The following is a 26,849-nucleotide window of genomic DNA, read 5'->3' as shown; positions in this document are numbered from 1 at the left end:
TTCTGGGCTACCTGTGACAGTGTCCCACCACGCTCACAGGTAAGAACTTCCTCCTAAGGTCTTATCTTATTCACTCCCCTCTGTCAACTTAAAGCCGTTCCCACTTGTCTGATCACTTCATGCCCTTGTAAGGAATCCCCCTCCAGCTTTCTTGTAGGCATCAAACAGATACTGGAATTCAAAGTCATTGCCCAAGTCATCATCTAAATTATCATTTACATCATCTTCAAATCGTTGTTAATTCACAGTTGAATTAAAATTCAATTATTGCTAAATCACCATTGGATTCCCATTTGATTTTAATTCAGTCACTGATCAATTACCATTGGTCATTAATAAGGCCCTTTCAGTTATCCCCACAAGGATGACTTGTCTGAACCATTCCCCTCTGAAGCACAATGAGTCACAGCTCCAAGTCCACTTCCCTTCAGGTGTGCAGCAGCAGATCCAGCAAGTGTTTCTGCTCCAAATCAGTTCCTTGGCCTCCCTCTGCTCAGCTTTCGGCCAAAGCAGGGGAGAAGGCCTGCTGTCCTGTGGCTGGTCACTCCGCTAAGGTGATCGTGTGTTCTCAGAAGCCCCAACAGAAGGTGGGGATGCTCAAAGGCTGGTAGTTGCAAAGCAGAGGAGGAGAGGTGGGCAGGCTGCCTTACCTTTCCTGGGCAGTAGTCTGCTGGCCCCGGCTTCTCTGTTTTGTCTCCTCCAAGGCTGCTTTTGGTTCCATCGTGTACGTGGGACCCCCTTTTCTGTAGATGTCCAGTTCCACCTTGGGGAATGCAGCAGGACGTGGGGTCTATAAGAGAGGCAGGGAGGTTGCTGGGCTTACAAGTGTTCTTCTGACAGGCAGGGTACTCAACAAAAGGATCACACGCTAGCTGGATAACATGCACAGTAAATTAAACAAGCACACTAAAGCAAACTGGGTAGATATCTCTGTATAGTAAATAAGTACAATAAAACAAACCACGTATATGTATAAATATACAAGTAAAGTACAGAGGAAAATTAGCAATGCATCAAACCAATACTGCATAGAGAGAACAGAGATTAAGAAGAAACACATCACCAGTCACCACCGAATCATCATCCAGGCCCACACTTCAGCTGGAAAGCCCCGTTGCAGACGATGGCAGGAGTCTCAGGTAATGGGGAAGTTCCTATGCAGTGCATCCACCCATAGGTGAGGCCTCAGATTTGGCTACAAGAGATTCCTGCTTTTATACCCTTAGAAACAGAAGGGGCTTTATGCCAGCTCTGTTACTGTTGGCTCACGGGGCCGTGCAGTTTCTCATCATCTCAGTGTTGGCTGCACTGAGAGCATTGGCCAGGCACCCTGGCGTGCCCAAGTGGCAAGCTCATAGAACAGCTGCACCCTCACAGTCAGTATTTACAACCCAGATTCCACCAGGCCTGAGAATCATGAGTCTGCTGTGTTGATGGTTGCCACCAAATAGTTCAGGATTGCCTTTGCACCAGCATCAGGACTGCAAGAAAACACCCAGTTTGGGGCAGTGTCTATAATCTACCAATTGTGGACATGCAGTATCAGTTTGCTCCTTCTCACACCCTTTCCCCTGACTGGAAGGGTTGAGGACAGCCCCTACCTGGGTCCCCATCCCCTTGGGTAGGGAGCATTCTGGAGGGTAGATTTTGTCTAGTTAAGCCCACCAGCACTTTTGGATCATTGACTAATGCTGCGCTTGAGCATTTTGGGCATCTCCCCACTGCCCCAGTCCCGCCAGCCCATCTGTGCCAAGCACTTAGAATCAACCGAGGGAAGCAGAGTGATGAGGGCGTATTTAATAAAATGCTCAGTAACACTAAGGCCGTAAATGACAGAATCACAGAATATCTCCCTGCTGAACACAAGTGCATGTCCTGTCTTTCACAGTGCTACCTCCTGTGCTCTTCAACTTGCCTTCTTGAGCTTACATGGTTTACCTTTAATGCTTATTTCTAGTCAAGGTAGTTTGAATCCTACTAACCCTTAAAGCTGTCACAATGTAATTAGAGAAACCCAAGCTGGATCAAACTATTTTTAAAGAAGTCATCTTTTAGAAACTTGCATGCCAGAAGATAATTGCTCTTTTGTTGGATTTAGTCTCAAGTACCTTTATGCAGATGTCATTTTGAGGCTGCAGCTGGGGAGCTGTTGGTGACTCCCATCCAATGCAAGTGGGTGCATTCACTGGCAGGTCCTGCTGCCATCCCCAGCATGCCCAGCCCCTGCCCCAGAGTGGGCTCCATCAGTGCCTGCACCTCCCCTGCTGGGTCAGGCCTCGCTTTTTGTGCCCTCCTGGCACAGCCCAGCCCACCTCACCCCACCGCATCCCTGCTGTACCCCCTGCCCACCCCGCTCCATCCCCTTCCACAGCCCTAATCCCTCCACTGCATCTCTGCCCCCGACCCCCTGCCCCCCATCTCAATCCCAACCCACAGCCCTGCCCTTCCCACTCAATCCCTGACACAGCCCTGCTCACTCTGCTCCTGACCGGCTCCTTTGGGCTCCATCACACCCGATCCTGGTTCAATCCCGGCTCCATCCTGCTCCATCTCCGTTCCATCCTGCTTGGTCCTAGTTTGATCCTGGCTTTATGCCCGGTTCAATCCCAGCTCCATCCCGCTTGTACCCGGTTCGATCCTGGCTTCAAAGGTTCCTGCTAAGAAACACCAAGTGCTGGAACTCACCTGCCTCTGCCCCGGGAGTAGGGTCAGGCCCCACAGCTCTGCTCCTGCCAGCGCTGCCGAGCCCTGCAGGCACTTGATGGTGCCATCAGAGCACTCCACACTTCGCAGCACGGGCTGGGCCATTGCTCTGGCTCCGTCAGAGGCACAACTGCCTTTGGAAGCTGCCAGCGAACAACAAGAGCTGAGAAGAGGCTGCAGAAGAGCCCTGCTGTGGGGCTGAAAGCCAAGGGTGGTGCAGGGGAAAGGAGAGACTGCAGAGCCTCAGCCCTGGGGCTTTCTTCAGAGGAGGTGGCGCTGCTGCCCTTGATCCTGGCTGTTCTCCAGGCCTGACCTGCCCCCAGTGGTCTCCAGTGGCCTCTGCCGAGGCCAGCAGCAGAGACAGGATGTTCCTGCACAAATGTCTGCACCTGATCCTGGGCCTGACTCAGTGCTGAGAGCTCTTCTGCAGCCAAATGCAGATCCTGTTTTACAGTCATGCAGTCACAGTGATATGCGGATAAACTCCACAACTCATTAACGTTGTAAAGTAGGTATGCTTTCTTCAGCGCTGAGATGCATGGGGGATCATTCCTCCGAAAGCGTGCGCAGCCCAGCGTTGTTTCCCTCTACATTTATCCTCTAAAGTAATACATATGTGTTAGGTTGCACAATGTGCCTATACGTATTCATGTCCTATCCCTGCTTCGTATAATAAGGAGCTAAAAGGTCCTTTGCACTTGCGCAGTGTCTCCTGGTGGTTGTGTGTGAGGGTCTCAAGATGAAATAAATGAGTCTTCCTTTGGCCTGAACTTTTCAACTTGGTCCTGAACTTTACAACTCTAGTCGTCGTGCAGGCTCCCTGTGTGTTTAAACTGCAAAGCTGGTTTTAGCCAGCTTAGGGGTCCAGAGGGCAGGAACTAATTTAGGGTTCCTTCCTCTTATCAACAGTCTACATTGTTTAACAAGCAGCTTCAGCCCCTGATAAATCATCCCTTAACCCTAACTCCCTTGCATTGGTGAACCCCTCACATCAACAGCCTGGTTTGGGGTGGAAGGGACCTTAAAGCTCACCCAGTCCCAGACCCTGGGTGCCCAGTGCCATGGGCACGATGCTGCCACCATCACAAAGCCGTGGTGGTCGTTGTGGAGACGCCCATTGTGACGGGGCCCCCACGCTGAGCGTGGGCTATTTAAGGAGCCAGAGCCCTGCAGGAACCAGTGCAGAGGAGAGCCCTCCCTCGGGAGGCTGCATCTCCCATGGCTGCCCTGCGCATCCAGGTACGTGTTCTTTGACTTTGCAATCCTGTTGTAGTGTTGGCTTGAAACACATTGTGGGTGCGTGCTCTAAAGGGAGGAGAAGCTGTCAGGAGATGTGCTGGTGCCATCCCAGCTGTAGGAGCAGGGGATGGGTGAGGAGGAGGCGCTGGGCTTGTTCATGTGCTTGGAGCTAAGCTCTGCCTGCAGAGGTGCTGGGTACAAAGCAGGAGCCTTCTGTGTGCAGGAGGCATGTGTGTAACCCACCATCCTTCATCGTGCTTCTTGGCTCCTAAGACTAGGTAATTTCCCATCCTCTGTTTGATAACTTGGAACTTCATTATCCAAGCTCTGATACTTATGAGGCAATAGTAATGAAAGGTCCAAACCCACAGCTTCTTTGGCTGCTTTGTAAGCAACGTGATTACCAATATTCTCTGGAGTGTGCTAAAAACTGCCTTAAAAGTTTTTTTATCACTGCCTAAAAATTTGCCGTAAAAGCAAATTTTGGCTTTCTGACAATTTCAGAAGTCTCAGTAGCACCATCAGCTCAGCTTTCTGCCTTTTCTTTCTGCCAATACCAGCATGGGGCACTCAGGCGTGCAAAGAACTTGATGGCTCAACATCTGTTTGCCAGTTTCTCCAATGTAAAGGAAGGCCGGGTTCCTGTCCACCTGTGGCACCAATGCCTGAAGCTGTTTGTTTGCTTAATTGCCCTTTACAAGTATTTATAACAGAATAAGTAGCTTCTGTTTCTACAAGGAATTTTACCTTCTCATTCCTCAACCTAACTGTAGCCAGGGGCTCTGCTGGGGAGGGATTCGAATCTTCCTCCGCTCCTCCTCAATCTTCATCTAAAGGAATCATTCTCTCTGCCTGTCCTGACGTTCCACTGAACCTCCAGTGTTTATTTTGATTCTGAGGACATTTTCCTTTCGAGTACAACCTGTGGAGTCTGTTCACAACCCTTTCCATGTAATCCTTGTTTCCTCTCCTCCTGGGCCATTCCCCCCTTCCTGGTTTCTTGTGGGATAGCTACAGGCAGCAATTTTTCTCTCTTTTTTTTTCCCCTAAAGATTACAGTTTTACTCTGGAGCTTATCTTATGCCCCCACATATACATTAACAAATTCCTAATTGAAACCTGACACACTCTAACCCACAAAACACAATATTGTGTTATATTAATAATTATATGAATTCTTTTCATAATATATACATTAAGAATCAGGGACTGAAAGCCCTCCCCAGTACTGCTGAACCATTTGAACCATTTCAGAGAACTTGCACCAGAGCAATAGTGGTCCGATTGTGATAGGTCTCCAAGGCTACATCCATTATTTTTACCAAATCACATTGGTCCTCCCCATGAAGCTTTTGTACCTTTTTCCTTATGTTTCCGTGGATTGACTTTTTGTTAAATGGCATAACTCTTTCCTTCTTTCCTCTGATTCAGGATCAATACTAGTATATTTGTGCATCACATCTTTTAATCTTCCCACAAATTCAGAAGGTGATTCATTTACATCTTGCTTTATTTCATATAGCTTAGACCAGCTCACTGCCTTGGGGACCGCATTCCTAATGCCGAATAAAATCCACCTCCGATATTGTTTCAAAGCTTGCCTGTCCCAATTAGGGTCCCAGTTAGGATCAGGGGTAGGTACGTGAAGATTCACTGTACTTGCCTCTGTGCCTGCTGTTATTTGTTGCTGTACTGCGATCTGAGCCATACGAATAATCATATTTGTGTCAACACTCTAGAAAGCATGATGCATAATTACCAGCCACTTGTTTCCAACTCTTTAAACCTATAATGGTAAGGGGAATATTCATCGTGAGCAGACCATCATTACACACAGCTTGACTTAAAGGTGCAATCACTGTTTCCCCTCATTTTCCCCTAGTTTACCCTGCTGAAGGGCAAAATCCTTCAGCCCTCCCCACCCCCCCAATATCTCTGGTGCCTGTGCTGGTGCTTGTGCTTGATTCTCATTGTCAGCACCTTCAGCCCCATTATTCACATTACCTCTTCTCCAGGGAGCTGCCATCAAATCCAAATCCTCCTCCGCATTCCTCAAATGTTTAGTGCATAACCGCTCTATGGTGTACAAAGAACAACAGCGTTTAAGCTAATTTCACTGTCTTTCTCCAAGACAATACAGACAGGTCCTGCAGTGCAAAATTAAAACTGCAATCCTTTTGCCGTTCCAGATGATTTCTCAAAGTGAAACACATTTCTGCATAAGCTACTTCATCCCAAATTCCTTCTCATCTCAAGAAAAACATCCAGCATTGATGAAAGTATTTTACCAGAGTCTCCCAAGTAACGTAACCCCTCAGGGGTCCACCACTTTGTTCCGAAGTCTCCCCAGTGACCGAACCACACAGGGGTTCACCGATTTCTTTCCAGTGTTGTGAAATGCAACCCAATGGGGTTTCTTCAACCCCCCCCTTGTGGAGGCAGTGGTCCTGACCTCCACCGGGATTGTTGCAAAATGCAACCCAAGGGGGACCTTTTCAGGATCCCCCCTTTGGAGGCAGTGGTACCCATGATCCTGACCTCCACCAAATACCAAAGTCCAGACAACCAAAACTAAACTGCCTTTTAACCTCCGCGCAGGGCGTCCCTCTGTGCCTTACGTGGAAAGGGACCAAAAAGAATGCCTTTTTAAAGAAATTAAATCAAGGTCTCACTGAGGTCCCAAGATTGGTTCTGCGAACTGGGTTTCCTTTCAGGCAAACTCCCCCGATGCTGGCGTGAAGGTCCCAGAGACTCCCCAGAGCAGTGGGAAACACGGCTGAGTGTCCCTGTTCAGGCACCAAATTGTTACCATCAAAGCAGGTCAGAGAAACTCTCTAAGGCTCAATTTGGAGTTTCAGAAAGCAACATTCTTTATTGCAGCACTGGGCGCACACGTGAATCGTTTCACAAAGGTGAGCACACTCGATACTTGCCGACAGCAGCTCTATATTTAGCACAGTCATGCATATTCACAGCTTTTCTACGAACTAGTTATAATACTTGTATCCTAGTTATGCATGTGCTTTCTTGCTGAGTGGGGGTCTTTGGTGGGCACCGATAGTCTTCCTCACTGTGTTTACTGAATGACCTCAGTGCTTGCGCATGCTCGCAAGGCCCGAGTGCCCAGTTAGCAGTTGGTATGTCCTTGCTTCTGCTCTGTTCCAGTCTCGCTCCACGTTGGGCGCCACTCTGCTGTTTTGAAGGCTGGCATCCTTGGTCTTATTTACTGTCTCCTTAGCTGTTATCAGTCCCATGATGTTCCTTCCCCCAGCAGCCAAACATTCCTTTCTCTCTACGTGTTAATAAGTTAGAACAGTTTGGCCTATTCTACTATGCTAAAGGCACACACACGCTATTGTTAGTTTAAGATTTACAGTTACAATTTGATCAGCAGTATCTGTATCCTTAACAAAGTAATTGGCTTGTATCCAAGTTCAACAAGTTTCTTGACATATTTTACTTAATTGTACCCTGAGTGTCTGATTCGTATGTTCCACTTTTCCACTAGCCTGAGGTCTCTATAGGGTATGCAGATCATGCTTCATTCCCAAACACTCTCCCACCTTCCTATTTACTTCTGCAACAAAATGCAGACCTCTGTCCAAGGAGAAGCCTGCTGGTACACCATATCAGGGTATTATCTGATTCCAAATATGTTTTTCTACTTCACGAGCCATATTGGTGTGAGAGTGGAAAGCCTCTGGCCAAGCAGAAAATGTGTCTATCAGTAACTATATATATGAATATATACTCAGAACTTGGAGCTTTAAAGCCTCAGTCATTGATTCTGTTCCCCCTTGAGCTGCCTGGTGGGTTTCTCCTCGTAAGAGGCTTGGCAATTATTACTTCCTTGTTTGGTGTAACCCACCATCCCTCATTGTGCTTCTTGACTCCTAAGAATAGGTAATTTCCCATCCTCTGTTTGATAACGTAGAACTTCATTATCCAAGCTCTGATACTTTTGAGGCAATATTAATAAAAGGTGCCCACCCACAGCTTCTTCAGCTGCTTTGTCAGCAGCGTGATTACCAACATCACTGGAATGTTATCAAACTGATGTGCCTTAAAAGCAAATTTTGGCTTTTCGAGAATTCCAGTCATTTCTGCATAAGCTACTTCATCCCACTTTCCTTCTCGTCTCAAGAATAATATCCAGCATTGATGACAGTATTTTACCAGAGTCTCCTGAGTAACCGAAACCCCTCAGGGGTCCACCACTTTGTTCCAAACTCTCCCCAGTGACCGAACCACCTGGGGGTTCACTGATTTGTTTCCAGCGTTGTGAAATGCAACCCAATGGGGATTTCTTCACACCCCCTGTGGAGGCAGTGATCCTGACCTCCACCCAGATGGTTCTAAAATACAACCAAATGGGGACCGCTTCAGGATCCTCCCTTGGAGGCAGCGGTAACCATGATCCTGACCTCCACCAAATACCAAAGTCCAGACAACCAAAACCAAACTACCATTGCCTGTGGGGAGATGCCGGGGAATCTGGACTTGTCCAGACTGGAGAAGGGAAGGCTGATGGGGACCTGAGATCTTGGGAAGGGAAGGCCTTCTGGGACTCTAGGCTCAGGGATGGATCCTGCATTCCAGGCAAGTTTGGGTAGTGCAGGAGAGGGAGACAGGGAGGTCGGCTCATGGGGCATGAGGAGCAGTGTTCAGGCACCCCCAGCAGTGGGCATTCCCCATGGGCCACGCTGAGGCATGTTCCCATGAGGGAAACTTCTCAGATAGCTTCTGGTTTGTCCAGGCTCTGCAGCCACACTCCAGGAACACCTCCTCCTCCTCCACCTACAGACATCAACTGCTCTCCATTGCTGGGCTCCATCCTGCTTGTAAGGATTGGTTAAAGCCCTGAACCATCACCTTGCTTCTTGCTGACTTCCCTCCACCCTCCCTCACCTCCCTGCACACTGCTCATTGCCACCAGTAACTCACTGAAGAGTTAAGAAGCTCTCAAGGCTTTCCTCAGGGGGTGACCATGTTTCTCCATTCACCATTGATGGATCCATTGAGTGCCAGGTGTGAGGCTCCTGCAGAGGCACAGCTGCCCCTGTGCAGAGCCCTGCTGCCGGGAGGGGTGTGCAGGGCAGAGCTGAGCACACAGCCCATGGGATGGGCTCTGGGAGCACTGAGAGGGAGTAGAGCTGGGCCCAGAGCAGCAGCTCCTGGCAGGGACAGCTCCAGGCAGCAGAGACATGGGCAGGGAGTGGGGGGAAAGTGCAGCCCAGGCCTGGGGAGGGTGCGTTCAGGCAGCTCTCTTGGTGTCTGGCACTGGAGGTGGCTGCTGGCCATGCTCTGCTGGGCACAGTCCTTTGCTTCTCCCCATGAGAGCTCCCTGATCTGCCCTTTGAAACCGTGCTGCCCTGCTCTCAGCACAGGACAGGTGTTTGTGGGGGTTCTTCAGATCAATTTGTGTGTGAAGGCATCTTACAGGCACTGCAAGTGAAAGCAGAGGGCAAATGGGAAAGGACTGATGGACACTGCAGCTCTCCTGGCTCTGCACTAAGTTATAAAGAGCTGAGAACTTCTCCCTGTTTCAATACTCTTCTGGTTTTCAGTCATACAGAGAATGTTTTATACCCAAAAAAAAACCAACTCAGCAGTGTTATGCTAGTAAATAAATAAAACAGAGCAGTCGACGTCCAGCTCCCCCAGCCTCTTCCCACAGGCACCGTGCTCCAGTCCCTGCCTGTCCTCAGGGCCCACTGCTAAACCCACTCCTGCTTACCAATGGTGTTCCTGAATTGGGGATCTGAAACCTGGATGGAGTATTCCAGAGCATCCCTTCCCTTGTTCTCCTGCCGTGCTCCTGGTCATACAGCCCGCCATGCTGCTGTCCTCCCTTGCTGCCAGGGCACACGCTGCCTCCTGTCCAGCTCCTGCCCACCCAGACCTTTCCCATGGGCTGCTCCCAGCCAGGCAGCCCCAGCCTGGGCCATTGCAGGGGAGTCCCCTGCAGGGACCCCTGTGTCCCCTGCTCTCCTGCCCAGGACACCCTGAGAGCTCTGCCGCCCCCCCATGCCATCCCATCTCCCCACACCAGCACAACAGCCCCCGGCCCTTGGGCTCCTCAAGAGCTCTTCCTGCTCCAGGCACAGAGCAGCCATCCCAGAGCTGGAGCAGCCAGAAAGCTGATTTCATTCCCCTTCATTCCTGGCATGTGAGGACATAGCACAGAGCAGAAGGTGCTGCAGGATCATTTATTTCCCATAAATACAATGAGAGACCCTCACTTACATGAAGTCTGTGGGTCACATCAGACGGTGGCTGCTTAAGCAGGAGGGTGATAACTGACATTTTTATGAAAACAAAGTCATCATAAATTGAATAGGAAAACAAACGTAAAGCAGGAAAGACAGACGTGGCCTGTCATGACCTACACTTGCACCCCTTTTTATAGGAAAGCAGGCAGTGTATGGCTGCTGAAACACATCCAGTCACCAGCTTCCTCACAGCATCCTTGAGCTCCTGGTTCTGCAGGCTGTAGATGAGGGGGTTCACTGCTGGAGGCACCACTGAGTACAGCACTGAGGCCACCAGATCCAGGGATGGGGAGGAGATGGAGGGGGGCTTCAGGTAGGCAAATACTGAAGTGCTGACAAGCAGGGAAAGCACGGCCAGGTGAGGGAGGCACGTGGAAAAGGCTTTGTGGCGTCCCTGCTCAGAGGGGATCCTCAGCACAGCCCTGAAGATCTGCACATAGGACCCCACAATGAACACAAAACAGGCAAGTACCAAACAGAAACTTAGCACAAGAAGCCCAACTCCCCTGAGGTAGGAATGTGAGCAGGAGAGCTTGAGGATCTGGGGGATTTCACAGAAGAACTGCTCCACAGCGTTGCCTCGGCAGGGGGGCAGTGAAAATGTATTGGCTGTGTGCAGCAGAGCATTGAGAAACCCAGCGCCCCAGGCAGCTGCTGCCATGTGGACACAAGCTCTGCTGCCCAGTAGGCTCCCGTAGTGCAGGGGCTTGCAGATGGCAACGTAGTGGTCGTAGGACATGACAATGAGGAGGGAAAACTCGGCTGACATGAAAAAGAGAAAGAAAAAGAGCTGTGCAGCACAACCTGTGTAGGAGATGGCCCTGATGTCCCACAGGGAATTGGTCATGGATTTGGGGACAGTGGTGGAGATGCAGCCCAGGTCCAGCAGGGAGAGGCTGAGGAGGAAGAAGTACATGGGGGTGTGGAGGTGCTGGTCGCAGGCTGTGCTGGTGATGATGAGGCCGTTGCCCAGGAGCACAGCCGGGAAGATGCCCAGGAAGAGCCAGAAGTGCCAGAGCTGCAGTTCCCGTGTGTCTGCGAATGGCAGGAGGAGGAAGTGGGTGATGGAGCTGCCGTTGGACATCTGCTGCCTCTGGGCATGGGGCACTGGCACAGGAGAAAAAGGCAGTGACAGGCTAGGACAGGAGGGATGTCAGATATAGAAGTTCAGAAGTTCACTTTCAGGCTACAGAAGAGAGGCTCAGCATGAGTTGGTTGTGATTATCTCTGAGGTTGTTTGCTTTGTTTGTTTTCCCGGTGTCACAGCTGACAAGTGACATTTTGGGGATAAATTTGCTAAGAAGTATTTTGAAGGCAACTGTGAAGAGTCTCAGCATGGGACAGTCAAAAGGGCTCAATTGTCTGTGGGTTCCTGACTATTCAAGGTTGCTGCAGAGTCCATCAGTCTGGTTCTCAGCTGCACTGCACTTTCTAGAGGGACAGTCAGCTCCTTGCCCAGCAGAGCATGGCCAGCAGGCACCTCCAGTGCCAGACACCAAGAGAGCTGCCTGAACGCACCCTCCCCAGGCCTGGGCTGCACTTTCCCCCCACTCCCTGCCCATGTCTCTGCTGCCTGGAGCTGTCCCTGCCAGGAGCTGCTGCTCTGGGCCTAGCTCTGCTCCCTCTCAGTGCTCACAGAGCCCATCCCATGGACTGTGTGCTCAGCTCTGCCCTGCACACCCCTCCCGGCAGCAGGGCTCTGCCCAGGGGCAGCTCTGCCTCTGCAGGGGCTCAGGAGCAGCTCACACAAGTCCTGACAAGACTCTCGGTGCCTTCTCCAAAGCAGAGAAGGAAATTCCCAGCTCCCACTGCCCAACCTGCCCACCAAGAGTGGAAAACGTCAGAGCTCAGGATCCTTCCCTATCAGGCAATCACTGCCTCAGTGTCTTTCAGAAGGACCCTCTGCAAACGTGCTCAGAGTGATGTGGAGCTGTGAGCAGCCCTGACCCACACAGCACCCTCTCCAGTGCACAAGAACACTTTTCCTTCCCTGCCAGGGGTTGTTCCTTACCTTCAGCGCCTCTCCCCCAGCACAATGGGGAGCTCCCTGGCAGGCTGAGTGCTGACCCTGGCAGGCAGCAGAGTCCCTGCCCCTGCACACAGCCCCTGGGCTGCAGGCACCCTGCTCGCAAGGACAGCTCTGGGCACCCCTGCCTGCACACCCACATTCACAGCCTGCAGCCAGCCCTGGGACAAGGGACCTGCCTTGTCCTGTCCCTCGCATGGTGCAGAGAGAAGCCCTGCTCTGCAGCACATCCTCCTCCTTATCTACACAGAGAAACCAAGAGAGTCCTCCTGACAGATCCCATGGCCTGTCTGAGGCAGCAGCTTGAGGAGATCCCCCCAGGAACTGCAGCTGCATTGCCCTGCACCCAGAGCCTTAGCATGCACAGGGCTGGGAAGGTTTCTCCTGCAGGGAGCTCTCAGCATCCTCCACTGCCAAGTGCCTTTAAGCTCTCTGAGGCTCGCAGGTCTCCCCTTGGTCCCAGCTCATCAGGAGAGGCCCAGCCCAAGGTGGCTCTGCTTCTGCCCCACTGGGCGCCCTCCAGGGCTCCCTGGGGCTCCAGAGGAACCTCATGGTTAACAGCATGAAGCAAGCACTGATGTTCCCTCCCTCAGCTGGCAGACACACTGCCTTCCTGCAGTGTCATTTCTCTGCTGAGAGATGCAGTTTGGTGTAAACAAAGTTTCTCAGAATTACAGAATCATATAGATTCAAAAACACCCTCAACATCAACTCTTAACTCTATTAACCAAACACTGTCAAGTCCACCACTGACCCATGTCAACAAGCGCCACATCTCCATGTCTTTTAAAGGCCTCCAGGAATGGTGACAGAACCACTTCTGTGGGCAGCCTGTTTCTTGTCCCATCGTTAGGACAGCCAGACAAAGACAGGCTAGGATCTCCTTTACCCTTGCTGATGGAGTGGATTCACCCTGGTTAGTTGAGGCATCTCCTCCTCAGTCTGTAGGCCTGGGACTGGAAGGGGACTCAGGTCCCTCCCATGAACACCACAAACCCACAGGAGGTAGGATTCCTCCTGCCTCTGGTCAGGTCTTCCTTGAAAAGGCACCTACATGAGGGAGCTCTTTGTCTCAGCATTAACATTGACTGGGGCCAGGAGTGAGGTGTCTGGGTGCAAATCTCTGGTGACAGTTGGCATTACAGGGCTGGTCAAAGTTACATGCAGATAATAGAGACAGGCCAAAGATACGTGCAGGCTGATATAGAGACAAGACAATATCGTTGGGAATATTCTTGTAAGTGCTCAGAGGCATCAGGCATCAGTTGCTATCAGTGATGCCAGGTCTGTCCTTTCTGCCACCCTTTAGCTGCAGGCATTGAGTGAACACAAAGTACATCACTGCAGGGCCTTTACTCACTCCCTTGATGATCCAGCTAAGGAACAGCCCAAGCATTTTAACTGTGTGCTTGGCTACATCTGGCTTTCAGAGACAGCATCCTTTATGCACAGCGATGGGTCATAGCAAATCTCAGACAAGCTCAAACAGGAATTGAAGAGCACCAGGATGAGATGCTCCTACTTCAGGAACAGTTAAAGAAGAAACAAGGTAACACAGGACCACCACTAAATAAAGCAAGAGTACATGCAGGTAGATCTCAGATAGCGTATCTCCTCTTTGCCTCAGTTACCACCAGCAAGATCTCTCAGGACTTTGTGCTTTGAGAAAGGACCCTGGATGGGAAAGGGAAACAACCGGCACTGGATGGGGATCAAGTAAGGGATTAGGATCTTTGCAGACTACACCCTTACCAGTCCATGAGACCAAAGGGGCAGCATCCAAGGTGCTGAGAGAATGTTTTTCACCAGGACCTGCTGGTCTGTTGCTGTCCCAGGAAAAAATGCACTGGACTCTGTGAGGCATCATTTAAAATGCTGTTCCCTAGATCTAGCTCTGTAAGGAGAGAATTGTACAGGTAGTCTCATGTCCCTTTGATGGCTGGAACCCCAAGAGGTGTAGCATGGAGACAAGAAGGATGAGGAGGGTGGATGCCCCCTGCATGAAGGGGAAACTTGGATTTCTGGAGGTCCTCTGTGTGACAGGGAACAGGTGGGGTTGGCTTTTGTGACTGAGGATCAGAGGAGTTGGTGAGAGGGACATGGTGCTCACAGTTACAAACTACTTGCTCAGGGAGGGGAAACAGAAAAGGTCTTTTGCCAGCAGCTAAGGAAGCCTCCAGGCTAATGAGCAGGTACCTTGCAGGTAATTGCCCTGGCAGTCCCTGGCCATGCAAAGCAACAGGGTGCAACAGTGTGGAGGCTCTTGGCACAACCAGTTAACACAGGTGCAGGGCGGGCCAACAAGGGTGATGCTCCCCTGGAAAAGCTGCTCAGGATGTGATCATCAGTGTCAGCCTTGGCTGTCATGAGCATGCAATAGTGGGGACTCAGATGCTAAAGGGCATGAGGAAGGCCAGCAGCAGAGAACAGACTCTGGACTGACTTGGCGACAGTTCCAGGAGTTTCCATGGGGAATGGCTCTGATGGTGAAGGAGCATGAGCAAGTCTGATAACGATCCCTGAGGCTGGAATACCTGGAGGGCTTCCAAGGTCCACCATGGCTTTTGCCACCTTTCTGAATGCCGGTCAGGCTCCTGAGGGCTTTAGCACAGTGCCAGAGCACCTGCGCATTCTGGAATGCCTGGTGTTATTCCGCAGCCTTGCCAGAGCCTGCTGAGGCCTCTGCCTCCATCCAGAATGCTTGAGGAGATTCTGCAGGGTTGTTGCAGACTGCCAGGGCCCTGCCATGTTCTGCAATGTTGGGTGTCCTTCCAAGCGTGCTGGTGGAAGCACTTAAACTCTGTTTAAGCTTTAACCCATTGCCCCTTGTCCTGTCACTACAGTCCCTAATGAAGAGTCCCTCCCCACCATCCTTATAGTCCCCTTCACATACTGGAAGGCTGCTATGAGGTCTCCACGCAGCCTTCTCTTCTCCAGGCTGAACAGCCCCAACTTTCTCAGCCTCTCTTCATACGGGAGGTGCTCCAGTCCCTTGATCATCCTCGTGGCCCTCCTCTGGACTTGTTCCAACAGTTCTATGTCCTTTTTATGTTGAGGACACCAGAAGTGCACACAATGCTCCAAGTGAGGTCTCGCGAGAGCAGAGTAGAGGGGCAGGATCACCTCCTTCGACCTGCTGGTCACGCTCCTTTTGATGCAGCTGAGGATACGCTTGGCTTTCTGGGCTGCGAGCGCACACTGCAACCGGCTCATGTTCATTTTCTCATCGACCAACACCCCCAAGTCTTTCTCCACAGGGCTGCTCTGAATCTCTGCTCTGCCCAACCTGTAGCTGTGCCTGGGAATGCTCCGACCCAGGTGCAGGACCTTGCACGGGGCATGGTTAAACTTCATAAGGTTGGCATCAGCCCACCTCACAAGCATGTCAAGGTCCCTCTGGATGGCATCCCTTCCCTCCGGCGTATCAACTGGATCACACAGCTTGGTGTCATTGGCAAACTTGCTGAGGGCGCACTCAATCCCACTGTCCATGTCACCAACAAAGATGTTGAACAAGACCGGTCCCAACACCCATTCCTGAGGGACACCACTCGCTACTGGTGTCCAGCCGGACACTGAGACATTGACCACAACTGTTTACATACGGCCATCCAGTCAGTTCTTTATCCACTGAGTGGTCCACCCATCAAATTGATGTCTCTCCTATTTAGAGACAAGGACGTCGTGTGGGACAGTGTCAAACGCTTTGCACAAGTCCAGGTAGATGACATCAACTGCTCTACCGCTGTCCATCAGTTCCCTAGCCCCATCATAGAAGGCCAACAAACTGGTCAGGCAGGATTTCCCCTTCGTGAAGCCATGCTGGCTGTCACCAACCACCTTGTTGTTTTTCATGTGCCTTAGCATGCCTTCCAGGAGAATCTGCTCCAAGATTTTGCCAGGCACAGAGGTGAGACTGACTGGTCTGTAATTCCCTGGCTCATCCATTTTCCTCTTCTTGAAAATGGGGGTTATATTTCCCTTTTCCCAGTCATCGGGAACTTCACCTGACTGCCATGTTCTTTCAAATATGATGGCCAGTGTCTTAGCAACTTCATTTACCAGCTCCTTCAGGACCCATAGATGGATTTCATCAGGTCCCACGGACTTGTGCACGTTCAGGTTCTCAAGATGGTCTCGAACCAGATCCTCTTCTTCAGTGGGTCCAAGGTCTTCATTCTCACAGTCCCTGCTTCTGCCTTCCAAGACTTGGGTGATGTGGTCAGAGCCTTTGCCAGTGAAGACTGAGGCAAAGAAGTCATTAAGAACCTCAGCCTTCTCCAAATCTAGGGTAGCCAGTTCTCCTGATAGCTTCCACAAAGGGCCTACGTTGTCCCTAGCCTATCTTTCATTTGCAATGTAACTATAGAATCCCTTCCTGTTATGTTTCACATCCCTAGCCAAGTTCAATTCTATCTGGGCCTTAGCTTTCCTAACCTGGTCCATAGCTTCCCGGACAACATCCCTTTATTCTTCCCAGGCTACCTTCCACCATCCCCTAAAGTTCAAATGCATTTTCCCTTTCCTGGTGCTCGTGGCTGTGTGTGCTGGCAGAAGCAATGTGGCTCCAAGGACTCAGCTCTGTACCACTACAGGGGTTTCATTAAGCTGCTCTGCGAAAGCTCCAATACCCACCAGGGATGTCAGATGTAACAGAGTTTCAGTGTCTGCACTCACAACTATGAAGATTGTGGCTGCAGGGCAGAGCCTCAGCGTGACTTTATCAGGATTTTTGCAGGAGTTTCTCAGCTGACAAGTGCTATTTGAAGTGTAGAAATCCTAATTTTTGTAACTGAACGCGTGGTCAGTATTAGGACAGGAGAGATGAAAGGGCTCAGCAGTCCATGGATTAGTGCATAGTCTGGAGAGCTGCAGATTCCATCACTCTTGTTCCCAGCTGCCCTGCACTGGTCCTTGTGATGCCCAAAGTATTTCTGCACACAAAGATAAATTGAGAGATTAAAAGGAGAAAGAATGAGATAAAGAACAACTGGACTCTGGTGCCAGCTAGGGACCTCTGCTGTTGCAAAGGGCAGAACTTCTCCCTTGCATCCCAGAGTGCAGATGTGATAGACAGAGCAGGACACAGCCCTTGGAAGCAGAAGCAAAGGACTCTGAGTGCAGAGCGCCAACCCCAAGGGAAGGCTCCGCAATAGTCAGGACCCTACGGGAGAGCATCTCTCTGCGTCCCAGGAGCCAGGCCCAGCTCAGCAGCAGAGGCCCAGCCCAAGGTGGCTCTGCCTCTGCCCCACTGGGATCCCTCCAGGGCTCCCTGGTGCTCCAGGCGAACCCCATGGGAAACAGCCTGAAGCAAGCACTGATGTTCCCTCCCTCAGCTGGCAGACACACTGCCTGCCTGCAGTGTCATTTCTCTGATGAGAGACAGAGATTGGTCTGAACAACAAGATTTTGTAGAATCATGGAACCATTTAGGCTGGAAAAGAACCTTAAGATCATCGAGTCCAACATTAACCAAACACTGGCAAGTCAACACATTAAACATGTCCCTTAGAACATGTCTGTTAAATACCTCCAGGGTTGGTGACACAACCACTTCTGCAGGCAGCCTGTTTCTTGTCCCATTATTAGACACCCTCTCACAGTAGAATGGGGTTTTGCTGAGCATGGCTCTTCCTGTGACCTATTCAAACTGGCCCGGATGGACCAAAAAGAACATTAATGTTCAAATTGCCTCTTTTAAATACACTGAACCAACATATTTTGAGTGGGAAAAGGGACTCTTGTCTTTAGTCCCAGCAGTAAAACAAACTGAGAACACTAATCAAGAACAATCTTCCATTCAATCCATTCAGTCAACTTGATAGTATCCCAAAGGGAACTGCTCCTCAGGATGGAGCTGCACAAACCCACTGGCAGAAAACGCCATGCCTACCTACCGGGGTTTGCAGAGGAAGTGAAATTACCTGAAGGACAGACTGAAGTTTCCAAACTACTGCAGATGCCTGTAAATGCAGAGCCATCAGTGTTACAACAACCTTTCAAACCCTCACCAGGTTTAGCAGCACCTCCCTTCACCGAGGGAGCAACAACAGAAAATACCTTGTTCACCGGTGCCTCAGCAAAAAGGATCACAGAATCATAAAATCATCCAGGTTGGAAAAGACCTTTAAGCTCTTCCAGTCCAACCCTTACCCCAGCACTGCTGAGGCCACCACTAACCCATGGCACTGAGGCCTTGTCTCCATGGAGTGTGAACACTCACAGGGAGGGTGACTCCAGCCCTGCCCTGGGCAGCCTGTTCCAATGCCTGAGCGCCCTTTGGGGAAGGAATTGTTCCTCAGCTCCATCTAAACCTGCCCTGGTACAGCTTGAGGCCGTTTCCTCTTGTCCCATCCCTTGTTCCTTGGGAGCAGAGCCCAGCCCCTCCTGGCTCCATCCTCCTCTCAGGCACTTGTAGGGAGCGATCAGGTCCCCCCTGAGCCTTCTCTTCTCCAGACTGAACCCCCCAGGTCCCTCAGCCATTCCCCATCACACTGTGCTGCAGGCCCTGCACCAGCTCCGGTGCCCTTCTCTGGCCCTGCTCCAGCACCTCAATGTCTCTCTTGTAGTGAGGGCCCCATAACTGAACACAGGATTCGAGGTGCGGCCTCACCAGCGCCCAGTGCAGGGCACAACCACTGCCCTGGCCCTGCTGCCGCACTGGTGCTGATCCAGGCCAGGATGCTGGTGGCTTCGTGGCTGCCTGGGCACAAGCTGCTCCTGTTCAGCTCCATCAATCAGCACCCCCAGCTCCTTTCCCATGAGCAGTTTCCAGCCACTCTTCCCCAAGCCTGGAGCATTGCAGGGGGTTGTTGTGGCCCAAGTGCAGGAGCCGGCACTTTGCCTTCTGGAACCTCATCCTGTTGGCCACAGCCCATGGATGCAGCCTGTCCAGATCCCTCTGCAGAGCTTCCTACCCTCCAGCAGATCAATGCTCCTACCCGATTTGGTGTCATCTGCAAATTTACAGTCCTCCCCAGTCCCTCCCAGTGCTCCCAGTCCCTGCCACCGGTGCTCCTGCTCCTCCCCCACCAGACCTCCTTGGTCTTTCTCGGGGGCACACCCCAAATTAGGCACCCTCCCACTCTTGGTCTGTCCCCCCAGCCCCTGATAGGGGGGGCGTGGGGGTGGGTGGGGGTGTTGGAATGCCCCATGGGGTGTGGTTTGAGGACAAGAAGGAGCGTTTTGGTACTGGTGGCTTTGGGGGGAGCAGCTTTCTGGGGGCATCCCCATTTGGGGTGGGGGTGTTTGGTGGGGCACTTCCAGGATTTGGGTCCCTGGGTTCATTTGGGAGGGCCCGGGTGATGGTGGGGTGCAGGTCACTTTTGGGCTGCCCCAGGACCCCCATTTGGGGGTCCTGTCTGCTCTTGTGGTGCTTCAGGAAGGTTTGGGGTACCCAAGGATTTTGGGTAGCACCGCAACTGGTTTGATACGCTGAAGGGAAGGGATGCCATCCATAGGGACCTTGACATGCTTGTAAGGTGGGCTGATGCCAACCTTATGAAGTTTAACCATGCCAAGTGCAAGGTCCTACACCTGGGTTGGAGCATTCCCAGGCACAGCTACAGGTTGGGCAGAGCAGAGATCCAGAGCAGCCCTGTGGAGAAAGACTTGGGGTGGTGGTCGATGAGAAAATGAACATGAGCCGGCTTCAGCTTGAGCTCGCAGCCCAGAAAGCCAAGCATATCCTGGGCTGCATCAAAAAGCGTGTGACCAGCAGGTCGAAGGAGGTGATCCTGCCCCTCTGCTCTGCTCTCGTGAGACCTCACTTGGAGTATTGTGTGCACTTCTGGTGTCCTCAACATCAAAAAGACACGGAACTGTTGGAACAAGTCCAGAGGAGGGCCACGAGGATGATCAGGAGACTGCAGCACCTCCCGTATGAAGAGAGGCTGAGAAAGTTGGGGCTGCTCAGCCTGGAGAAGGCTGCGTGGAGACCTCAGAGCAGCCTTCCAGCATCTGAAGGGGGACTATAAGGATGCTGGACATGGACTCTTCACTAGGGACTGTAGTGATAGGACAAGGGGCAATGGGTTAAAACTTAAACAGAGAAATTTAGATTGGATCTAAGGAAGAAATTCTTTACTGAGAGGGTGGTGAGGCACTGGAATGGGTTGCCCAGGGAAGCTGTGAATGCTCCATGTCTGGCGGTGTTCAAGGCCAGGTTGGACAAAGCCTTGGGTGACATGGTTTAGTGTGAGGTGTCCCTGCCCACGGCAGGGGGGTTTGAACTAGGAACGGTTCCAGGGAGATACCCCCCAAAAGGGGATGGACCCCCTGTCCTCTCAGACAGAGGGGGATGACCCGAGACAGCCCCTGCGCTGTAGCTGTCACGCAGAGGTAAGGGACCAAAAAGACGATGAGGGCTGGAAGCGAGTTCCAGTTCGGAACCGTGGGCAACCCTCCTCCCTTCCTGCCCTGCTTCCCCAAGTGCTCCTCCGTAATAGGTCTGAGGCCCTGGATCTTGATGGAGAGGTAAGTGAGGATGTGGTGCAAGGCCAGACTACAAGGTCACATAGGAAAAGGCGGTTGACTTCACGCCTCAAGACTGCCTCTGACAAGAAAGAATGAAAGGTCATTGTTGTAGGCGATTCCCTTCTGAGAGGAACAGAGGGCCCGATATGCAGAGTTGACCCTCATCATAGGGAAGTGTGTAATCTGCCTGGAGCCCGGATCAGGGATATCACCAAGGCGCTCCCCAGCCTGGTGCACCCGACAGACTACTACCCGCTGCTGGTCTTCCAGACAGGTGGGGGGGAAGCTGCTTCCCGCAGTCTGAGGGGTATGAAGAAAGACTACAGGGCCTTGGGGCGGATGGTGAAAGAGTCTGGGGCTCAAGTGATCTTCTCCTCACTTCTTCCATCTTCCGGTGATGATGTGGGACTGAATGGGAAAATTCAGTCCATAAACAATTGGCTACGAGACTGGTGCTTTAGGCAGGGCTTTGGGTTCTTTGATAATAGCTGGTTTTATAAGGCTCCAGTCCGGATGATGGCACGTGGGAAAGGTTTAACTCACAGAGGTAAAAGGATGCTGGGGTATGAATTAACAGGGCTCATTTGGAGAGCTTTAAACTAGATTCGAAGGGGGATGGGGTTGTAACGGCTTGCCCCAGTGGGGCAGCACTCTAGAATTGATGAAGACTGGGAGGCCTCCTATAATCCTAGGGTGAAATCGGTGAGCTCAGCTCCCTCCTTGAAATGCCTGTACACCAGTGCGTGCAGCATGGGAAATAAGCAGGAGGAGTTGGAGACCTGTGTTAAGTCAGGAGATTATGATCTGGTGGCAATTACAGAGACGTGGTGGGACAGCTCGCATGACTGGAATATACTCATGGAGGGCTATGTCCTTTTCAGGAAAGACAGGCCAGCCAGGCGGGGTGGTGGGGTTGCTCTTTATGTGCGAGAGCAGCTGCAATGTACTGAGTTCTGTCCAGGGACAGAGGACGAGCGAGTTGAGAGTCTGTGGGTGAGAATTAAGGGGCAGGCTGGCAGGGGTGATACTGTTGTGGGTGTCTGTTACAGGGCGCCAGATCAGGGTGAGGAAGTTGACGAGGCCTTCTACAGGCAGCTGAGAGCGGCCTCACAGTCACAGGCCGTGGTTGTCGTGGGGGATTTTAATTTCCCTGATGTTTGCTGGAAGGACTACACAGCAACCCAGCCACAGTCCAGGAGGTTCCTCCAGTGTGTGGATGATAACTTCCTCATGCAAATGGTGGATGAGCCAACCAGGAGAGGAGCGCTGCTGGATCTCATCCTCACTAACAAGGAGGGTCTGGTCGAAGCAGTAAAGGTTGAGGGCTGCCTTGGTTGGAGCGACCACGGGATGGTGGAATTCAGGATCTTGTGTGGTAGGACCAGTACAATTGCAAGTAGAATTGCAACCCTGGACTTTAGCAGAGCAAACTTTGGCCTTTTCAAGCAATTGCTAGGGGAAATCCCATGGGCAAGGCTGCTTGAAGGTAAAGGGGCCCAAGATTGTTGGTTGACATTCAAGGATTGCTTATTCCGAGCTCAAGAGCAGAGCATCCCGACACGTAGGAAGTCAAGGAAGAGGGCCAAGAGACCTGCGTGGCTAAATAAGGAACTGCTGGGTATGCTCAAGTGGAAGAGGAGAGTTTACAGGTCATGGAAGGAGGGGCTGGCCACTCGGGAGGAATATAAGGCTACTGCTAGAGGATGCAGGAAGGCAGCTAGGATGGCTAAGGCCTCCTTAGAATTAAATCTGGCGAGAGGGGTCAAGGACAACAGAAAGAGCTTTTTCAAATACATAGCTGATAAAACTAACACCAGAGGCAAGGTTGGCCCACTGGTGAACGGGATGGGTGCCCTGGTGACAGAAGATACAGAGATGGCAGAGTTATTGAATGCCTTCTTTGTCTCAGTCTACTCTGCCGGAGGCAGTCCTGAAGAGCCCTGTACCCCTGAGACCTCAGATGAAGTCAGGTCACTGGAGCAGTTTGCCTTTGCCGATGAGGAATGGGTTAGGGACCAGTTGAGCAATCTGGACATCCATAAATCCATGGGTCCAGATGGGATGCACCCGTGGGTGCTGAGGGAACTGGCAGAAGTCATTGCTAGATCACTCTCCATCATGTTTACCAAGTCTTGGGAAATGGGAGAGGTGCCTGAGGACTGGAGGAAAGCAAATGTCACTCCAGTCTTCTAAAAGGGCAAGAAGGAGGACCCGGGTAACTATAGACCGGTCAGCCTCACTTCCATCCCTGGGAAAGTGATGGAACACCTTATCCTTGATGCCATCTTAAGGCATGTCAAGGATAAGAGGGTTATGAGGGGCAGTCAACATGGCTTTACCAAGGGGAAGTCATGCTTGACCAACCTCATAGCCTTTTATGAGGAAATAACACGGTGGATGGATGATGGCAGAGTGGTGGATGTGGTCTACCTTGACTTCAGCAAAGCACTTGACACAGTCTCCCACAGCATCCTCATAGCTAAATTGAGGAAGTGTGGCCTGGATGATCAGGTAGTGAGGTGGACTGCAAACTGGCTGAAGGACAGAAGCCAGAGAGTTGTAGTCTATGGGGTGGAGTCTAGTTGGAGGCCGGTATCTAGTGGAGTGCCTCAAGGGTCAGTACTGGGACCAGTATTATTTAATATATTCATCAATGATTTAGATGAGGGAATTGAGTGTACTATCAGCAAGTTTGCTGATGACACTAAGCTGGGAGGAGTGGCTGACACGCCAGAAGGCTGTGCTGCCATCCAGCGGGACCTGAACAGGCTGGAGAGTTGGGCAGGGAGTAACTTGATGAAATATAACAAGGGAAAGTGTAGAGTCCTGCATCTGGGCAGGAACAACCCCAGGTTCCAATATAGGTTGGGGAACGACCTGTTAGAGAGTAGTGTAGGGGAGAGGGACCTGGGGGTCCTAGTGAATGGCAGGATGACCATGAGCCAACACTGTGCCCTTGTGGCCAAGAAGGCCAATGGCATCCTAGGGTGTATTAGAAGGAGGGTGGTCAGTAGATCGAGAGAGGTCCTCCTTCCCCTCTACTCCGCCCTGGTGAGACCGCATCTGGAATATTGTGTCCAGTTCTGGGCCCCTCAGTTCAAGAAGGACAGGGACCTGCTGGAGAGAGTCCAGCGCAGGGCAACTAAGATGGTGAAGGGAGTGGAGCATCTCCCTTATGAGGAAAGGCTGAGGGAGCTGGGTCTCTATAGTTTGGAGAAGAGGAGACTGCGGGGGGACCTTATTAGTGTATATAAATATATAAAGGGGGAGTGTCATGAAGATGGAGCCAGGCTCTTCTCAATGGCAAACAATGATAGGACAAGGGGTAATGGGTATAAACTGGAACACAAGAGGTTCCACTTAAACTTGGGAAGAAACTTCTTCTCAGTGAGGGTGACAGAACACTGGAACAGGCAGCCCAGGGAGGTTGTGGAGTCTACTTCTCTGGAGACATTCAAAACCCACCTGGACACATTCCTGTGTAACCTTATCTAGGTGTTCCTGCTCTGGCAGGGGGATTGGACTCGATGATCTTTTGAGGTCCCTTCCAATCTCTAACCTACTGTGATATTGTGATACTGTGATCTTAAGGTCCTTTCCAACCCTAACTATTCTATGGTTCTACGATTCTATGATTCTATTATTATTACTGGTGGTAGCGGCGGTGGTTTGTGTTATTCCTTAGTTACTGGACTGTTCTTATCTCAACCTGTGGGAGTTATATTTTTTCGATTCTCCTTCCCATCCCTCCGGGAGTGGCGGGGAGGAAGGGGAGGGAGTGAGCGAGCGACTACGTGGTTCTGAATTACTGACTGGACTTAAACCATGGCACCGCAGCAGCACATCGAGGCTACTGGAAGGCGGCAAAGGCCCTGCTGGGAAATTGGAGGGTTCCAGCAATGCCCATGGAAGTGCTTCCACCAGCACGCTTGGAAGGACACCCAACATTGCAGAACATGGCAGGGCCCTGGCAGTCTGCAACAACCCTGCAGAATCTCCTCAAGCATTCTGGATGGAGGCAGAGGCCTCAGCAGGCCCTGGCAAGGCTGCGGAATAACACCGGGCATTCCAGAATGCGCAGGTGCTCTGGAACTGTGCTAAAGCCCTCAGGAGCCTGATCGGCATTCAGAAAGGTGGCAAAAGCCATGGTGGACCTTGGAAGCCCTCCAGGTATTCCAGCCTCAGGGATCGTTATCAGACTTGCTCATGCTCCTTCACCATCAGAGCCGCTTCCCATGGAAACTCGTGGAATGGTCCCCAAGTCAGTCCAGAGTCTGTTCTCTGCTGCTGGCCTTCCTCATGCCCTTTAGCATCTGAGTCCCCACTATTGCATGCTCATGACAGCCAAGGCTGACACTGATGATCACATCCTGAGCAGCTTTTCCAGGGGAGCATCACCCTTGTTGGCCCGCCCTGCACTTGTGTTAACCGGTTGTGCCAAGAGCCTCCACACTGTTGCACCCTGTTGCTTGGCATGGCCAGGGACTGCCAGGGCAATTACCTGCAAGGTACCTGCTCATTAGCCTGGAGGCTTCCTCAGGTGCTGACAAAAGACCTTTTCTGTTTCCCCTCCCTGAGCAAGTAGTTTGTAACTGTGAGCACAATGTCCCTCTCACCAACTCCTCTGATCCTCAGTCACAAAAGCCAACCCAACCTGTTCCCTGTCACACAGAGGACCTCCAGAAATCCAGGTTTCCCCTTCATGCAGGGGGCATCCACCCTCCTCATCCTTCTTGTCTCCATGCTACACCTCTTGGGGTTCCAGCCATCAAAGGGACATGAGACTACCTGTACAATTCTCTCCTTACAGAGCTAGATCTAGGGAACAGCATTTTAAATGATGCCTCACAGAGTCCAGTGCATTTTTTCCTGGGACAGCAACAGACCAGCAGGTCCTGGTGAAAAACATTCTCTCAGCACCTTGGATGCTGCCCCTTTGGTCTCATGGACTGGTAAGGGTGTAGTCTGCAAAGACCCTAACCCCTGACTTGATCCCCATCTGTTAGAAAAGGGTGAAGTTTTATGTTAAAAATAATCATATAGAGTGATAGAAGTGATTATATTTGAAAAGTTTGTAAATCAATAGAAGGCCTTTATATGTTAAAATGTTGTAACTTTACTGTTCTGTATCTTAGTTACTCTATAACCAAACATCACAATGGTAGCCTTAGCAGTAGAAACTAATATAACCATACATGGGAAGGGGATATAGGAAAGAATGTACTGTGGGGCTCTACCCAAGCAGAACCTAAGCTTAAGATAGCCAGAAAAGCATACCAGAGGCAGCTAAGTGAAGATAAGAGAATGCTGCGTCCGCATAATGGTTGGGGCCTGTCCAAAGAACAGAAAGGTGAAAAGGACAGAGTGAGGAAGACTTCTTACTTCATCAGGACGACCACCAGAGGGGGCTGCGCAAGCGCAGAAGAGGCTGATGTCGTAATGGACTGATGAGGCAAACCCTGATACATACTGTGAAACTTTTAATGTATAAATTGCGAACGTGATGTGACGAGGCTGGAATCAGATTTGGGTGCGTACCCCTGGTTCCCGGCGCCTCAATAAAGCACCTCATATAACCATTCCAATGGTAATGTGTTTGTCCTGACACTAACACATCCAGTGCTGGTTGTTTCCCTTTCCCATCCAGGGTCCTTTCTCAAAGCACAAAGTCCTGAGAGATCTTGCTGGTGGTAACTGAGGCAAAGAGGAGATAGGCTATCTAAGATCTACCTACATGTACTCTTGCTTTATTTAGTGGTGGTCCTGTGTTATCTTGTTTCTTCTTTAACTGTTCCTGAAGTAGGAGCATCTCATCCTGGTGCTTTTAAATTCCTGTTTGAGCTTGTCTGAGATTTGCTATGACCCATCGCTGTGCATAAAGGATGCTGTCTCTGAAAGCCAGATGTAGCCAAGGACACAGTTAAAATGCTTGGGCTGTTCCTTAGCTGAATCATCAAGGGAGTGAGTAGAGACCCTGCAGTGATGTACTTTGTGTTCACTCAATGCCTGCAGCTAAAGGGTGGCAGAAAGGACAGACCTGGCATCACTGATAGCAACTGATGCCTGATGCCTCTGAGCGCTTACAAGAATATTCCCAACGATATTGTCTTGTCTCTATATCAGCCTGCACGTAT

The 26,849-nt window shown here is 51.1% G+C and overlaps 1 protein-coding gene across 1 annotated transcript in view; it reads right to left on the bottom strand.

Annotated features, from left to right (window-relative positions):
• LOC308228567 (olfactory receptor 14A16-like) overlaps positions 1-26,849 on the bottom strand; it is a gene marked incomplete at both ends in the record, with an annotated part of 102,950 nt that overhangs the window by 1,465 nt on the left and 74,636 nt on the right. Inside the window, 2 exons of the mRNA XM_080631944.1 lie at positions 651-790; positions 10,405-10,935. Coding sequence (XP_080488070.1) covers positions 651-790; positions 10,405-10,935 — 671 coding nt within the window. The remainder of the gene's footprint in view (positions 1-650; positions 791-10,404; positions 10,936-26,849) is intronic.

This window comes from Psittacula echo (assembly GCF_963264785.1).
Source record: "Psittacula echo genome assembly, chromosome: 19".
Classification (NCBI taxonomy): Eukaryota; Metazoa; Chordata; class Aves; order Psittaciformes; family Psittacidae; genus Psittacula; species Psittacula echo.
This window is presented reverse-complemented; position numbering and strand designations above follow the sequence as displayed.